The 18,144-nt window shown below is 43.9% G+C and overlaps 1 protein-coding gene across 3 annotated transcripts; it reads left to right on the top strand.

Moving 5' to 3' along the window:
• Positions 1 to 278: 278 nt before the first annotated feature.
• pcdh10b (protocadherin 10b) lies at positions 279 to 17,927 on the top strand. Of its 3 annotated transcripts, none has more exons than XM_038699964.1 (5): positions 279 to 3,117; positions 4,066 to 4,124; positions 4,377 to 4,483; positions 13,882 to 14,235; positions 16,570 to 17,927. In XM_038699964.1, exons 1-5 carry the CDS (start codon positions 769 to 771, stop codon positions 16,587 to 16,589), a joined length of 2,889 nt encoding a protein of 962 aa, XP_038555892.1. In that variant the 5' UTR covers positions 279 to 768; the 3' UTR covers positions 16,590 to 17,927. The 3 variants fall into 3 exon arrangements, with proteins under 3 accessions (XP_038555892.1, XP_038555890.1, XP_038555889.1); XM_038699962.1 differs by having other exon boundaries at positions 279 to 3,282; positions 13,882 to 14,039; XM_038699961.1 differs by having other exon boundaries at positions 279 to 3,282.
• Positions 17,928 to 18,144: the final 217 nt, after the last annotated feature.

Below are 18,144 nucleotides of genomic sequence, written 5' to 3'. Positions count from 1 at the left end.
ATGTGGCAGCGGAGGGGCTGAAGTCATAAACGTCCAGCCTTGTCGTTCTCTATACTTCTTTTTATTTTGCGTCAGGTAAGAGAGACCTAGTCCGAGCTCAGAAGGAGGTAGAGAGACATAGGGAAGCAGTGAGGGAGGCATGGGCCGAGCGGACATTGACAGGCAACCCCGCTCTCCAATCAGGAGAGGGCTCTCAGCGTGATTTACAGTCGCGGGGCTGCGAAGGGGAGGCGCGATGCGAGGAAAAAAAGCAAATAGTTGAGTGAAGAGCGTCAGTACAGAGTGGAGTGGAGGGGACCGCAGTGAGGGAGCAGGGTGCCAGGAGGAGCCAGAGCCAGAAAAACACAGATATTTTCTTATTAGGGACCATCACAGAAGAAAAAATATGTATCTCTAATTTTCCTTAAGTGGATTATGATTTCTTTTTTTCCAACTCCTTTCCTGGAGCTTTCATCACTCCAGCAGCACTGCGCCTCATTGGAATGTGCGCTGTAGCTTCTCCGGGACGCATCTGAAGAGACCGCAGAACCAGAATAGAAAAAAAAAAAAGAAGCTTCTGCAGTCGTTAAAACTCATTAAAACATTCAAACTGCTTCTCTTTTAATGGGGCAGATTTCTCTGGACGCCTTGCACATTTTGGAGACATTTGCGCATTTTGGAGACTTCTGCCTTCTGAGTGAAATGGGTGATGGAAATTGACATTTTGTCCATTAAGGGGATAATCCATTTTATAATCTTTTTTACCCAAATGCACTTGTTTTTCCGGCGATGATTGTGCTTTTGATTGTCCTGTGTATCACGGATGGAGTGCTCTCTCAGATACGCTACTCTGTGCCGGAGGAGGCGGACCATGGCACCTTGGTGGGGAATATCGCCGAGGACCTGGGACTGGACCTTACCAAACTGGCTTCGCGCCGCTTCCAGGTGGTGCCCAGCTCTCGGTCGCCGTACCTGGAGGTGAACCTGGAGAACGGAGTCCTGTACGTGAACGAAAAAATCGACCGGGAGCAGATCTGCAAGCAGAGCGCCAGCTGTCAGCTCAACATGGAGGTGTTCTTGGAGAACCCGTTGGAGCTGTTTCGGGTCGAAATCGAGGTGATGGACATTAATGACAACCCGCCCAGCTTTCCGGAGACAGACATCACGGTGGAGATCTCAGAAAGCGCGACTCCGGGCACCCGTTTCCCTCTGGAGAGCGCATTCGACCCGGACGTGGGCTCTAACGCTTTACGCACGTATGATATTACCACTAACAACTACTTTTACCTGGATGTGCAGACCCAATCGGACGGAAACAAGTTCGCGGAGCTGGTCCTGGAGAAGCCGCTGGACCGGGAGCAGCAGGCGGCGCACAGGTACGTGCTGACCGCGGTGGACGGCGGTCAGCCTCCCCGGACTGGCACCGCGCTGCTGGTAGTTAAAGTGCTGGACTCTAATGACAACGTGCCGGTGTTTGACCAGCCAGTCTACACGGTGAGCCTCTCGGAGAACGCACCGGCTGGCACGCTGGTCATACAGCTGAATGCCACCGACCTGGACGAGGGATTAAACGGGGAAATAGTTTATTCCTTCAGTAACCACATCTCCAACCGCGTAAAGGACCTGTTCAGCATAGACCCGCGCACGGGACGCATCGAGGTGCGCGGAGAAGTGGATTTCGAGGAGAGCAGCCTGTATCAGATCTTCGTCCAGGCCAAGGATCTGGGGCCAAACGCCGTGCCTGCGCACTGCAAAGTGCTGGTAAAAGTCACCGACGTGAATGACAACGCACCGGAGATCACCTTCAGCACCGTCACCGAGTCGGTGAGAGAAAAGGCGGCTCCCGGTACCGTTATCGCGCTGCTGAGTGTGACGGACCGGGACGCAGAGGAGAACGGACAGATCCACGTGGAAATCCTCGGTGATGTTCCGTTCAAACTAAAATCCTCCTTTAGGAATTATTTCACCATAGTGACCGACGGGCTGTTAAATCGGGAGCAGGTGGACTCTTACTCCGTCACTGTGGTCGCGCGGGACAAAGGGACACCCTCACTCGCCACCAGTAAGTCTATCCGAGTCCAGGTGTCAGATGAGAACGACAACGCGCCCACATTTACGCAGCCAATATATGATGTGTATGTGACAGAGAACAACGTGCCAGGGGCGTATATACACGCCGTGACGGCTCTGGACTCTGACATTGGGCAGAATGCACTCATCAGCTACTCCATATTAGAGTGTGACATCCAGGGCATGTCAGTCAAAACCTATGTGTCCATCAATGAGGAGACAGGCTATCTGTACGCACTCAGGTCCTTTGATTATGAGCAACTAAAGGATTTCACGTTCATGGTCCACGCCAAAGACGCGGGCACCCCGGAGCTCTCCTCCAATGCCACAGTCAAAGTCATCATCGTGGATCAGAATGACAATGCCCCCCTGGTGCTGGCCCCCCTGGGGAAGAATGGCACGGCCAAGGAGCCCCTGCCCCGCTCCGCTGAGCCAGGCTACCTGGTGACCCGCATCGTGGCTATGGACGCAGATGACGGTGAGAATGCTCGGCTATCCTACAGCATCCAGAGGGGAAACGAGAATGGCATGTTTAGAATGGACTGGAGGACGGGTGAGCTCCGGACGGCAAGGCGGGTGTCGGCCAAGCGAGACCCCCACCAGCTGTACGACCTGCTGATTGAGGTGAGAGACCACGGCCAGCCGCCGCTGTCTTCCAGCGCCAGCGTGCTGGTGATGCTGGTGGACAGCATGGCTGAAGGCCGCGGCGGCGGGGACCGGGGAGGCACTGCCAAGGCCAAAGACGGCACCGTGGACCTCACCCTCATCCTCATCATCGCCCTAGGCTCTGTCTCCTTCATCTTCCTCCTGGTCATGATCGTGCTGGCAGTGCGCTGCCAGAAGGACAAAAAGCTCAACATTTACACCTGCCTGACCAGCGACTGCTGCCTGGGCTGCAGCTCCTGCTGCTCACGGCAGGGCCGGGCCCGCAAGAAAAAGCTCAGCAAGTCGGATATCATGCTGGTGCAAAGCGCTGGTAACGTCAGTGGGGCCGGTACGGCTCAAGTCCCCGTGGAGGAGTCAGGGAGCTTCGGCTCCCATCACCAAAACCAGAACTATTGCTACCAGGTATGTCTGACTCCAGAGTCTGCCAAAACCGACCTCATGTTCCTAAAGCCGTGTAGTCCGTCTAGGAGCACAGACACCGATCACAACCCGTGCGGGGCCATAGTGACAGGGTACACAGACCAGCAGCCTGACATCATATCAAACGGCAGCATTTTATCAAACGAGGTAAGAGTCCCTCTCATACCTACAGTTTAACCTCCTTCATTCAGAGCCTCAGCATGTCTAAAACCTGATCAATACACGGACGCCCCCCTACACACACGAAGCCTGCCAGTTTGATCAAATTTAAGTATCCCGACATGACAGATACAAACAATGTTTCATTCAAGAGCCATTTCCATTTCCCAATCCCCCCCTTCAGTTCAGTGGCACGACAGATCTACAAATTGCAGTTATTGAGCGCTAATACACACAGTATGCTCTGACTTATTTCAGGAAAGGCATTAAAGCAAACACAATGATTAGACTAGCAGTCTTCCGGGACGTCAGCCCTGAAACAGCAATGATTGCATGTTTATATTGTGCTCCAGAGTCTTTGAAATAAACAAATCTGAATAATAGAAGAGTATTAGGATTATGTATGTTGGCTCTGACTCTGCTGGTTGCTGTAGGTGTGTGTGTGTGTGTGTGTACAGTCCCTGTGGAGAGAAGCATTCACATTAAGCATACTGGTCACAATGTTGCTGAGTTGCACTAGAACAAAGATGCGTCTCTTGGCTGTGCCAGCCTGAATAGATGCATTACTTCATCTTGCTCCTTGGCAGCATATCTGTAAAGCCGTGTGTGACATGTATAATGGTTGCTCAGGTTCATTTCATAGCTACCATCGACATGGAGCTGTGTGGGTTGCATCATTTCAGGCTTGATCGCGGTGATAGTATATATGATATATTATAATACTTTCTGTTGCCTTTTTCTACGCACTGAAAACTTCCCCTTCTCTTTCAGACCAAACACCAGCGAGCTGAACTCAGCTACCTGGTTGACAGGCCGAGACGTGTCAACAGGTAAATATGGAACTAGATTGTCACTGCGACCTTTCCGCTGCTCACTCTGTCACATCCACCTCTAATAAACCTCTTATCTGTCGACTGCTTCCACTTCATTCGGTGATAACTCTCATTACCGTGATGAAGCTCTAGATGATGAGATGGGATCGGAAAGATTAGAGAGGGGCTGGAATAATCAGAACTGCTGTTAGACGAAAACAATAAAAACCCTAAGTGAGGCTTTGATTTTAATGTTCTGTTTGATTTCAGTTCAGCGTTCCAGGAGGCGGACCTAGTCAGCTCCAAAGACAGCGGCCATGGAGACAGCGAGCAAGGAGACAGCGACCACGACGCCACCAACCGAGGCCACTCCTCCGGTAAGAACTGGCTTTGCTGCAGCTGTGTTTGACTTAGCCTAACCTAAACAAGTTTATTTGATTTTAGAAGCTGCAAGCTCAAAGGCAGAATCGATGGCTCTCTTGCTTCTATAGTACTGGAGAAGGCTTTGCTGATTAGCATATGGTTACTATGCAATGTGGGTCCAGGAGCAGATTGCTGCTTATCTCTCCAGTGCTTAAAATCTGGACTCTTTGCTCAGTTGAGGAACGGTGTTTAGAGTGGAAGAATGAAAGCTCATTTTAATAAGGGCCAGCATCACACACAGCTGGAGTCAGCATCATCTGAGGCATTTCAGTGTGTCTGACAATACGCTTTTGTGCTGATGGCGTACTTTGAGACATCCACATTTCTCTCTAGTGACCCTGTGGCTTGTGATTTCCTGTTATCGCTCAAAAAATGTAGAAGGGTAAAAAAAAAAAAAAAAGGCTTGGGGTGGCTGGTAACAGAACCAGATCCTGTCCCTGTGAGCTGCCTCGCCCCTCAATGGAATCCTGTCTCTCAATATCTGTATCTGACTTTTCTGACACGTGATGATTTAATGTCGGCGGGCAGAAAGCGAACCCCGCCGCCGTTGTTTGTAATGTGGCAGTGTTAATGAGGAGCCCTCTCCCTGTGAGCTCGGTCACTCGGTGCTGGAGACCACTCGATGAGACGTGACGGGCTTTTTAATGAGGCCATGCTCGCATCGGAGTGCTGGGAAGCGGACCAAATAGGTTGTGGCCGCAGCTAACAAAACAGGCGATTCATTCGTTCATTAAATTAATTAATGCATTAATTCATGCTGTTACTCTGAGCCCTCCCTCCCTCTGTAGACCTCATCTCTTTTCCCTTCATGACCACATTCTTCCATTACCATCCTTTTTTCTTTTTTAATCTTCCTTTCCCAAAGGAACCCATCTGAACTCATACAATAGGGCCCCACTGATTTATGTATGCCAGTTTTCTGTTTTCTTTCTTTGGTGCGGCCCTCTGTGGATGCAGCCTGTCATTATGTCTGGTCAGTTGCAGCAGGGGCCCTCGCTCAGGCTTGCCTGCCTCTACCACTGTCACTCCAGTGGGCCTGGAGGGATTTAACAGGCCTCGGTAAACACAAACGCAGAGTGCTGAACCCCCCCCCCCTGCCACCACAGCCCGGTTTAGCTCTACAGGCTCAGAGACTTCACAACTGCTTCAGGTCTTTCTTTTTCCCTTTCTGTGGAACATTTTCACTCCTAATCAGGACTGAGCCAGACGGCTGCTTTATGTGGATGGAGCTGTCCTATTTCGAGTGCATTAGCATTTCATGTGAACGCAGAATATGAGCCAGAGTTCATATTCTGTTCTGAATAGTTGCTCTTTTTTAAACAAGTAGGGCCAGGTATTGTGAAATTTATACCTGAGTTTGGTATCAGTACCAAAAGGAAAAGAAACCCTTTTTATCATTTAACAAAATACAACAAAGATGTCCCATGATGGATATTTTGTAAACACAAACAGCTGTACAAGAACTTTGCCTGAATGAAGCTGATATGATAAAAGAAGAGTATATAGAGCCATGAATCCGACCAAGCATTCAATGCCAAGCAAGTTTCAATTTCCATCGTCAGCTTGGTCTTTTTCACCACTGTGGCACCAGAGCCAGCTGCTGTATGTGGATGGAGTTGTCCTTCAAATGTAAAAGCATTTGTGATTAATAATTAAAATGATTTAATTATACATTTATTCAAGGGTATTCGTCATGTGAGCATAATATCAACACATATTAAAGATATTAAATCTAGATTTTGACACAGGGCCCATCTAATATTAGCTAATGATGGTGGATTTGCCTTAAATCATTTTCCATTTCAGGTTATATTAATCAATTAATCAAATTACCGCAGCTAGTTCCCACACAGTGGGGCTTTTGCACAGGGCAGTTTCCCATTTTGCCCAGTTAGAAATCAAGCCTTGAAAGGAGATTCTGACTATACATTTGGGTCCAGATCTTTTTACTTTACAATTTTTGATACTGCAAACACATGTCAGTCGTTAACGAAAGTCTCTCATCGGTTCTTCTTTTTCACCTTTTCCCCCTAATCGGGACTATCCCTGGTGGCACTACAATTCTTGAGCTGCTCTACCACTACCATAACAACGCATAACAACATCTTATTTTCAGGAATGTCTGACCAGAGCATATTTTACCAAGAGTATAAATCTCACCGGACATTAACTACTAGCTTTTGGTACTTGACATTGATGTTCTTGACACTTGTCGCTATGGACACATGTCAGTTGCTATGTTAAAAAGATGTCTGAACACAAGCAGCTGTGCTTTAAAGTGTGGAATCAGGAACTATCTGATTTGAATAAGAAGGGATCTGATAGAATGCTGCTGCTGTGGAACATTTTTATTCCCGCTCTGGCCAGAGCCAGCCAGCTGCTTTATGTCCTATTTTCCGTGCGTTGGCATTTCATCGCCTGTTCATACAGTCCCGCTCTCACATATGAATGTATGCCGTGTGTGTTGTGTGTCCAGTGGCAGGCTCAGCAGCACTTCACTGCTGACTCTGAGTACCCTTGGTGTGGCAAACAGGATACAGTTATTTTGTTGAGTTATCAGGCAGCTTAGTGCCTCTGAACAGATTATTTGCTGCGCATTAGGTCTTTGTTTGATTAGGATAATTGATAGTGAGGCTTAGTGTCCTGCAACTCTTCTCCCACAATGCTTAAAAAGAACACAGGCTTTACTCTCTGTGTGCTAATTGAGTTTGTCAGCAGCAAGGGTACGCCGGAGCCACGTCAGTGTTTAAAAAATGCTAATGTTAAATAAACGTGTCCATGTCATCCATCACAATGTCGTGTTAGCCTCTTTGCGTGGCTTGGACTCAGGACTTCATGAATCCATCACTCAGGGGGAGGAATTCAATATTTTCTTTGTCTTCCAGAGAGACTTTTTGTCCATGTTATCAGATTTATAGGCACTTGTTGGTTTTTATCTTGGACTAAATTTGCTGAACTATGAATCAAAGTGTTAACATTACATTTTGGGCAGATAAATACTCCAGTGAGATTTGTTTGAACATGTTTTTGACTGCTGGAACAGACCTCACAGAGGAGGACGGTGCTGTTTGCCATTTTTACCGTGGTGGTAGCGTTGTGTTGTTGACAACCACCACTATGTGAGTGTTGACACAGTAATTTGTGTTATCTTTTCCTGCTGCTGGTTACGTTGTTGTGCCAATATTTTCTGCTGCTTCAGGCTGTGTGCTTGGTTGTTCCCTGAGCAAAACCACTCAGTTCTTCCTTCATCAAGGACGCACTTAAAGAGTCAGAAAGAGTCCAGAAATCACCTGCAATGGACATATGAACAGGATGAAACACACGCACACATCAAAATAAATAAATAAACAAACAAAAACACAAATACATATAGGCCTTAATAGGGCTGTTTAAAAACAAGATAATATTGTTTGTGTGGTTCATCAATGGTGATAAATGATCAGAATGTCCTGGTGAAGCACACACACACACACACACACACACACACACGCTACGCCCACACATGCGCACTGACTAAGGTTATAATTTTGGATTTATTCAAGCACTTTAAAAAACTTTATTAAAAGCTTCTTTCTTTTTTGTTAAAAGAGGATGTTTTTGGGTCCAGTATCAGGAACAAACTCCTAGTTGGGCCGATCCGTCGTTTCAGTCTTTGGTGGAGAGTGACAGAGTGTGGGAGAGAGAGGGGAGGATTTGCAGTAAAGGTCAAAAACAGGATTCAAATGAACAAGCACTGCACATTATGTTCCATTATACACAGCAGTGTGCAGATATCATGTGGAGTTATAGCAGCTATGATGTGAAGGCCCTGTAATTTCAGTGTGGATGCATGTTTCAGTTTGGTGAAAGGGATGAGAAATGCATGAATATTATATTTAGCATTATAAGTACTAAAACGTCTGCTGCTATTTAACATATTGTTGTTAAATATTCATAAAGTGCAACCTCACAAAATGTCAAAATCGGCCATTTTGCTTTGTAAACCTAACAATGTAACTAGTCGCAGGTCCGCTATGCCACTGTAGAAATCAATGTGGAAAAAAAAGGAAGGAATTGTTATTTTTATAAGTGCATAATCATATATTTGCATGGTCTATAAAATGTCAAGAATAATGACAAATGTGCTTCACAAGGAGCCACAGTGATAACATTACATAGCTATCGCTTATTCTGTCTGCATCCCTTAAGGCTTTTGTACTGTTGGCCAGTTGACAGTTATGGAAGATGCGTGTACTTATCTTCACTTAAGCAAGAATAGAAATATCATGTCGAAAACAATGTAAGTAAAATTATTATAATCAAGAGCTATAAGTGGCTGCACAAGCCATAATTTCTTGTGGGCCTTTCACATAAATATACTTTCACTCTCATTACAGACACATTTTTACTCTCCTACAGCTATACACTTCCACTCTTCTGTACATGTGTTTTCACTTCATTTTGTCTTTCATACGCATGCTTTTTTCACTTTTAAATAGAAATCTGTTTTCCTTTGATATATGTTTTATATGTATGTGTGTGGAGGAGAGGAATGAATTGATATGTGAGAGGATAGTGAAAACACATGGCAGGTTATTTACTGCTGTGAAGAGGTTCTTTGGAAGAGGTTACTGCGCTGCATACACTGTATACTGGCCTAGCATTGACAAGTAACATGGAAGCAGAATTTAGCTAATTTTAATGTTGTAGCTGATGGAACAAATGTTAACTTAAAAGTTTGTCTGTGCATCATGTTTTATAAACCCTTCATATGTTTCATACAGAATACAAAAGCTTGGTCTTTAATGTATAGCTGTAGTAGAGTGAAATTATAAGTTGCATATGACTAAAATATTCAAGTAAAGCATCTCAAAATTGCACACAGTATTTAATATTTATAATGTAAATGAATGAAAAGCAGCGCATCACACTGCAGAAACTGCACCAACTTATTTTACTTAAATTATTCAAATGATTAATTAGTTATAAAAAGTCATAGATTTTTTCTGATTATCAAGAAATTGAATAATTAAGCTAATTTTAACTCAACATACTTGGATCTTAATTTAATCAGATTCAGTCCCAGAACCATATGTGGGAAGACTTTTGCGTGTGAAAGTGGAAGATTTTTGTTTTGGGGGGTTTAGCGTGAACTTGTAGAGTTCTGTAGTGCAAGTGCTGAGTGTGAACTCGGCGTTAAAGGTCATTCCATGCGTTCTGTGATCGGCACATTTCCTTGTGAATTAAATCACAGTTGAATTAAACTGCTCCTCATTTACTGCTGGACCCTCCAGGACCACTTCTGCATCCCCAGGCGACCCCATAGGGACCCCATTTCCAGTCCTGCTGTGTGCGTAAAGTACATATCATCAATATAGCCAATGTCACACACTCAGAGAAGATTGAGTCGAGGCGCTTATCCACTTTGCTATCCCCCCCCCCCCCCCCCCCCCCCCCTCCATCCCCACTCCACTCCCATCTCTCCCCACTGGCGTGATGAATTCCTCCTTAGGCCTGCGGTTCACGTTATCACCGTGGTAACAGCTCGCTGATCAGTAATTCATTTTTCAGACCTCTGCATACCAATTACCAAATGAAGGTTATTATCGAGACTTCGTGTTTGCCCTGCACGAGCACCGTGCAGAATGCTAAGATGAGGCCTCAGAAGAAACGAGGGTCAGCGCGCTTCAAGATCGCTTTACACCCCCCCTCACCCCCCACCCCCCCACCCACCCCCAGTCTGCTCGCTGGCCTCTCTGCTTGTTTTTGACTCAGTGCGAGACATGTTGACACACTTCTTTTTTATCCCACGTTGAAGTGCAGGGCAGATACTTTACTCTGCCGCCTGATGAAACCTCATAACTCACGCAGACTGTGACAACATTGTTGGAGAACTACGTAGTGAAGAGACACAGTCATTACCCACAACCTTTATTCACATTTTAAGCACGGCCCAGCTCTGTGTGTCTGTGTGTTCACTTTTAAATCTGAAATGTTTTTATCCTCCTGATTCAACAGAGACTGTCTAATGTGCCAGGGGAACATCTAATTTTGCCAAAATGTCAAGAAATATCAAGATGTCTTGATCTGGCTTTATGGCTGAAGTTACTCTCCCTGCGTGTCTTGTCGAAATGCCACATTTCCCGAATTAACACAGCATTAACACAGTTCTCCACTCTGCTTTTTCGCTGCCCACAATGCAGTGCTCCCTGCATGTCCAGGTGCACTGATACAGTATGTCAGCTCCCGGCATGCGTTCTGGTAGCTCCCCCCATCAAGCTGTACAGTTAAGTCTTTTCCTCCGGTGTAAGAGGCGTATTAAAACGTAATGTGATGGTGTGTTTATGGTATGTTGGTTAATATTTAATAAGAAGCCCTCACGTTAGGAGACTGGGCACTTTTCCAAGCTGTTGGTGACAGCAAGCCAAATTAATCCGCTTTGTAACAAAGCAAATTCCCCCTTTGCTGACCGCTACAGACACACACCGCAAAACGCACACACACACACACACACACACACACACACACACACACACACACACACACACTCTGCTTACTGGGACGGCATCAGTCTTAGCCTAATCAGTCTGTATTCAGAAGGATTAGCAGCAGATAGCCCTAGCTGGACAGTTCAGATTGTAGACCCAAACAGCGACTCAGACACACACACACACACACACAACAAGCGGATTTAACGTTCAAACTACACGCATACGCAGGATGTAGGCCCTACTGCAAAAAACATACGGGGCAATGAAAACACAATTTGGCTTAAGGCTTACACTCAGCATAAAATTGCTGCTCTGAACGTTCCCGCTGACTCTTTGCCCCTTTCCTCTCTGACAAATGGAAGGTCACTGAGAATTCCTGCCATTCAAATTCCTGACACATAATTACTCCACATGAAAGCGAGCACACTATCACTGGTTTTCAGTTTTACCTGCAGCCAGCCTTTGATGGAAAACAATAGAATTTTATAAAGGGAATGAGGTGGAGGACCAGGGACAGGGGCAGGCTGGGTAATGCAATACTAGTGAGTTTGTGGTTTGGTTAATCTAATGCCTAGGTTAAAGGGTGCCCGGGCAGTTTGCCGGCAGTGGCTTTAAAGACTGCATCTACCTCTCAACCCCTGCACACAAACACACACACACACACACACACACACAGCGTGTCCTATAAAACCCGCCCACTATAGGGAACATTTTTTTACAGATGCATGTTGCCTGCAGCTCACACGCAAACATCCAGTGACCTGTGATGCTTTGCATTTGCTTGACCTCAGGCTTTCTGTCAGGCAAGCCAAACACTGAAGAAGGATTCAGATTTTTTTGTTTAGTGTGTGGTACCAGGAGTTCACCTTCTACAATAGATTTAAATACAATTTACATAAACTGAATGCTTAAATAAACAAGATATGACAGAATCTAATAATCAAACAGTTTTACACCTAAATAACAGACTGTCTACAGTCCTGGCTGAGTTACCCCACCTAATCCCCTTTACTAAGTGGCTCTGTTTTAATTGTGTGTCTACTTCTTCTCTGTTTTTTAATGCCCCATATCCAAAGGTTATCAGTGTTGAGAACAGTCATGTTGTGATGGGCAGTGGCTCAGTACAAAAAGGACATCTCCTCTGCATATCATTCAAGCAATTGCAATTATCATCTTGAATTATTTCATTCATTTACTGACCTCCCCAGCTTCTACAGCTTTCTGTGCGTTATGTAAAGGCAACATTATTTAGTATTAGGAAGCAAAAAAATGATTTAGCAGTGCTGTCATTTTATTATTGCTGTTTCTCTCATGTTTTCTGTATGTCTGCTGAAAGAGAGATCCCTTATCTCTCTATTGCTCCAGCTTCGGTTTTCTTTTTTCCTTATCTTAATGGAGGGACAGAGGGTTTCATTTGCTGTACCTAGTTCCTAAAGCCCTTTGAGGGAAATGTGTGATTTTGGACTTTATTTGACTGTGTGATTGATTTCATAAGCATCACAATAGCATTCTTTGAGTGGTTTAAAATTGAATCGCTTCTCTTTCAAAAACCCAGGATCCCCAAAAATATTTACAAAATGCATTGATACATTTCCCTCCAGTCAAGTCAAGTCAATTTTTATTTCACAAATCACAAATGTGTTTCAAGGGTCTTTACAACCTGTACAGCATACCTCTATCTATAGAGGCTCAATTCAGATAAGGAAAAACTCAGGATGAGCAACAGAGGAGGGATCCCTGTCCCAGGACGGACAGGTGTGGAATAAATGTTCTGTGTTCATACTAGGCCAACATAGTGAAATTACTGTATGGACAATCATTATGACAAAATTATCAATAGACTGTAACATGTAGTCCCTTATCTCTACTGGCCCTTTCTACAGCAGAGACTTCACATTGTGTGGTTGGCACTTTTTTAAAACCAGAGCCTTGAAACATTTTGAGAAAAAAATTAGAAAGGCAGACACGTTTTCCAACAGTTTCAAGGCCATTAATCTCCATTTTAAGCGGTTATTTAGTCCACTATTTAACAAAAAATGGCAATTTCTTAATAAGGAGTGAAATGAGTGTTTTCAGTGCACATTACCTTAACTAGGGCCGTAACTAGGAATCTTCTTCTTGCTTCTAATACAGCCATCTGCTTTATTCTGTTCTGTTTCAAGGTGCAGACATTTTCCATAATATTCCAGAAACAAGGGAAACTGCACTAGGGGTGGGATTACAGCATCTCATCATTTACAGTAGCTGAAGTTACTCTCCTTTGGTGAAAAATAGGTCTTGAATGTTGATTGGGTCTAAATGACACGTTGAGACAGATTTAACATCCTTACTAAAGTTTAATGCGACACATGTAAAACAGATGCTTTTTTAAAAAAGTTTAAAACATCCAAAACACAGAGAAATGCTCGGCTGTAGGTCAGCCTGACTGATCCTTAACTAAAGTACACACACCAATACCACAATATAAAAATACTCCATTACAAGTATAATGTCTGAGTAAAAAATCTAATTTACTATTAAAAAGATGTGGGGTACCTTAAATATTAAAAGTGAAAGTAGCGGGGTAAGCTCCCTTGTTACTGTTCAAAATGGAATCAAATGCAAATGCTAATAAAGTATTCATATGTGTATTTAAGTAAAGTACTCACACTTTCTACCTCTGTCCTGGAGGTGTTAATGTCACTCACCATTATCTGCATTTATGACAACGCCTCTGTACATTCAGTCATTATTATTGTAAATCTGTTTTACCAGTTAGCTGGAGTTAGCTGCAGTGTGTTTGTGTTTGCATTTGTTTCCTGCTTATCTTGCTTTTTCAAGAAATGCTAAAGACGTCTTTTCTCACTTTCTTTTCCTCCCTCCTTCCCTCCCCTCATCTACAGGGGCCGATCTGTTCTCTAACTGCACAGAGGAGTGTAAGGCCCTGGGCCACTCCGATCGCTGCTGGATGCCGAGCTTCGTGCCCTCCGACGGGCGCCAAGGCCCGGACTACCGCAGCAACCTCCACGTGCCTGGCATGGACTCAGTCCCGGACACAGAGGTATTTGAAATCCCAGAGCAAACGGCTGATAAGTCATTCTCCACCTTTGGCAAAGAGACGCCTCTCAGTCACCAACACCAAAACCATCATCACCTCCTCAAAAACCACCACCACCTCCACCAGGGCCCCCTAGAGAGGAAAGAGTTGGAAGCAATTCTGCCTAACTCCAGAGCACCTTATAACCCAGCTTATTTAAGTGAGTATTGTGTTTTGCTCAGGCCTAAGCGCCTGCCCCGCTCTCTGATCTGGTGATTGAATTAGGTGAAAAAGAAAAGATTCCAAATTCAATTTTCTCCCTGGATCGGCTGTGGAAGGAAGCGTGAAATTCATTTCAGGTCTGACCCCTGTTCTGTCAGCTCTCTTGTCAGAGTGTTTAACTAACTCTTCCCCCTTTCTCAGGCATCTCCATTATCTCCAACTGTGATGATCTTATCTTCCCTCACCTACCGTTTCAATTCATTCCCACACACACACACACACACACACACACACAGATTGGCCTGTGGGACTTTCCAAATTAAACTTGCCAGGAGCAATTATGATCTATATGGTTGCTGCATTGTGGGAGGAGATATTAGCATTAAGGAAGCTCTGTCTCATTATGGAAAAATGGCTGCTGTAAGACACTGGTCGACGCAGAGTTGCAAAGATAGATGGCCTCTTTCAACCAGTGATTATTTCACAAGGAATCACTGTTTTTAAACTCTCATTCAAAGGCTCTCATTCATTTTAATTAATGTTTAATTTTAATTATTCATTTACTATGAAAGTTCTTTTTTAAAATCCTGGATGAAAAAGTTATGTCGAGCCTACAACCAATTGCTCACGTTCCAATTTCACATTTTGCATCGTCACAGAGGATCGTCAGGTCGTGAGGTTAAATTTAACTTCAAGTGATGAGAAATTACATCAACAGCATATTTCAGCGGTACAAGATAAGCCCACAGAGAATAAAGAACGAGCAATTAAAACTGTGAAAAGATTTAAATGAAAATATCAAGAATAACAGATGTGGGGATTTAAGGTGATGCTGCTTAATACGAATCATTTACACATCATCCAAATAAATACAAGATTAACAACATGTTCAAATAACTAATGAAACTTATAAATATAGTAATAATTATAATAATAGATTTTGACAAGAAACTAGTCTAAAAAGGTTCTAAAAAGATTCTTGAAATAAATTGTAGAAGGTTATAACATTATATTTAAAATGGTTAGGCTTTTAGGTTATTACAGCAGTGATGTAATTCGGCAGAATAAGGTGAGGAATTATAATTTAAAAAATGAAAATAACAATCAAGAATATGAGTTGCAGTGATAGTATAAGGCTATGCATTTCAGTAATCGAATATAAAATTAACAGAAAATGTCAAATGTGTTGATATAATTATGAAAATATAGAAACACTGCTGTCGTGACAATACATATATTTCACAATAAAAGGGTTTTATGAGTCTAGAAGGCTAGAAAACTAAATCTGAAAATGTGAGTCACAGTAGTACAAACATTCAGACTGTAATATTCCTAATTGAAATTCAAGGAACAGACATGATGTAAAAATGTGCACCTAAGAAACTTCAAATGCAACTAAACATCAACCATTAAACAATGTTTCAAATGATTATCATTCCTGTGTTTTCCCCTTTATGCAGTGTGAGACGCATTGTGTGTGATCGCCTCTGGTTCTAATAGTTACCATAGATGTGCTTATTATGCGCTTACGATGCAGCACTCCAAGTGAAGGGCTCCCAATATCGCTGCATTTCCCACGAACACCACCACTCATTCCCCTCGCTGAATAGATCAATGTGGCCCTCATGCTAATGAGTGCGGGGGTGGCGGGTGGGGGGGATAATGGCAAAGAGGGAACAACAGTCAGAGTGAGGGCTGGGTTAGGGAAGAGGAGAGAGGAGGGGTAAGAGGAGTGGAGTGGAGGAAGGGATAGAATGATGATACCAAGACGCTGAAGCTCCCTAATCTGATCAAGTCAGCCAGTGATACACAGAGACTCTTTTGTCCCGGGAGGTGCAGGCCTGGGCCTGGGCCTAGCCTGGGGTCAGGGTGGGGTGCAGAGGGGGGTGGGTTACCGTCACCAAACGGACAACATGGGGGCGGGGGACAGTGAAGGGGAGGGAGCATGAATGAGAGGACTCTAGTCTGTTAAAGCTCAGCCTCCATCTTTTGTTGTTGTCCTAAATATATTAGCCGTGCAAAATGCACGAGCTCACCCCCTTCCACCATTCCCATAACCCCCCTCTTCACACACATATTATCCATGAGCCATTTCACAACTGTGTGATTTGAAACGGGATGTGAGGCTTCCTACCCCTTGTTGTGCATGTCTGGAGCCTCCAATTCTGAGCAAATGATGCAATTTAAGTGCTGCTTTTCTTTCTTTTTTTGTTTTCTTTCATCCCTCTGACACAAACTTGACACACACACACACACACACACACACACACACACACACACACACACACACACACAGCTAACCAGGCCTTTTGTTTTTCTTTGCTTCCTGCAGCGGGGAAAAGGGTTTGCTAGCTCCTTTCGTGTGGACATATCGGAGACCGCTTGACTTTGCACAATCACTCCTTGACGACCAAGGCAATTAAAAAAAAGCATCAAGTTTTCAGCCCATATTGCCCTCCCTGCCCTCATCCCTCCTCAAACAGCAAAAAAAAAAAATAGAAACACGACTACACAGAAAATGAGGAAGGAGTTCCGTCCTTTCTGGAATTTCTTGGAGCACTGCCAGGCTTTGGAGGCATCCCACTCTCAGGATTAGGAGACAGTGGGGGAGAGGGGGTGGGATGCATGGGTGCAGGCTTGTAGACGGATAGCCTTACCAGGAGGACCCGACTGTCTCAGCAGGACTGAGAAACTAACCGAGAAGGAGGAAAGACGCTGATGACGGAGAGATAAAACTGAACACTGATCTCCCCGTCCTTTTTCAATCTGTGTGTGCCTGTTTACAGCACTGATGTATACATCTCTGAGGATAAAACCACATGAGGACTACATACGTGTACTGAACGACAAGTCAAAACAAGAGCCACCCATCGAAACCGCCACTGAGCCCTTTAGGTGTTTGTACTCACAGAGAGACGCCAAATTGTACAGGAGAATCTTTGTGCATTTTAAAATGCATTACCACTGATCTTTTCTATTCTGTTTGTGTGGTCAGGTGTCTGTTCCGATCAACTTCAAACTTCGTAAGAAAAGATTGTGGGCAAGGTAGTTTTTTTTATTTATGTTTATTTTTTAAATTCTTTTAGTTCTCTTTTGCTTTGGGTTTGGTTGGTTCACTTTATCGTGGGCTTGGACAGTGTTTGGCCTACATTTTTTCTGATTCTGAGGCGTCAAGTAGTTTCTATCATGTGTGAGAAGTGTTTACTGTACTCTCTTAAAGTTTCAAGCTGAATATAAAACTCTATATATAAATCTATCTATATCTACTTGTTCTGAAGGCGTGCTATCCGTTCTTGGGTTCCACATTCTGATTCAGAGGTTTAACTCTTGTTTAAGTGCCCCTGAAGAAGGCTTTTTGTTTTTCCCAGTGGGAGGCATAAAGAGAGATAGAACAGCCTTAGCAGATGTAAAACTCAAGTTCTCATTGTTTGACATTATTTCATTTTTTTCTCCACTTTTGGATATTGATAAAGATCATGTTTATAAATAAAAAGGAGGTAATTTAGATTGAAATCCATGGTAATTCTGTGTAATTGTAACCAAAACTTTAAGGGTCCATTTATAAAGTAACAGTACAAAAACATGGCCAATTGTAGAAGGTGTTATACACAGTGCGGTGGAATCCAGTATACACACATTACAAACACAAACACACCAATATGCCAATAATAAACTGAAAAATGGTGAAAAGTAAAGTCTTATGTGCTTTTATTTTGATGTATTTCCTGTAAGTGTAAGAAAAAATATCAGCCATTAGGTGACCTGATTTAAGGAATTCTATGTTTCCTTCTGTTTAAAGGCCTTGGGGCCCCTCTCCTCTGTGGGTCCCAAAGCATCAGTTCATTGTGTGACAATTGGTTTTGGTCATTTGATTAATTGCAAATTTGTCTGGAAAGTTGCACGGTTA

The sequence above is a fragment of the Micropterus salmoides genome, unplaced genomic scaffold (genome assembly GCF_014851395.1).
Source record: "Micropterus salmoides isolate LMB-PRFRI ecotype aquatic unplaced genomic scaffold, ASM1485139v1 Ms_hic_scaffold_5, whole genome shotgun sequence".
Classification (NCBI taxonomy): Eukaryota; Metazoa; Chordata; class Actinopteri; order Centrarchiformes; family Centrarchidae; genus Micropterus; species Micropterus salmoides.
The sequence above is the reverse complement of the archived record's forward strand: the minus strand, read 5'-3'. Positions and strand labels throughout refer to the sequence as shown.

Bases quoted from the DNA above. Each gene is read 5' to 3' on its own strand.
- pcdh10b (XM_038699961.1), top strand. From the start codon at position 769: ATGATTGTGCTTTTGATTGTCCTGTGTATCACGGATGGAGTGCTCTCT. The intron at 4,484-13,881 runs GTAAGAACTGGC...CCTCATCTACAG, and splicing joins CAACCGAGGCCACTCCTCCG to GGGCCGATCTGTTCTCTAAC. The intron at 14,236-16,569 runs GTGAGTATTGTG...TGCTTCCTGCAG, and splicing joins TTATAACCCAGCTTATTTAA to CGGGGAAAAGGGTTTGCTAG.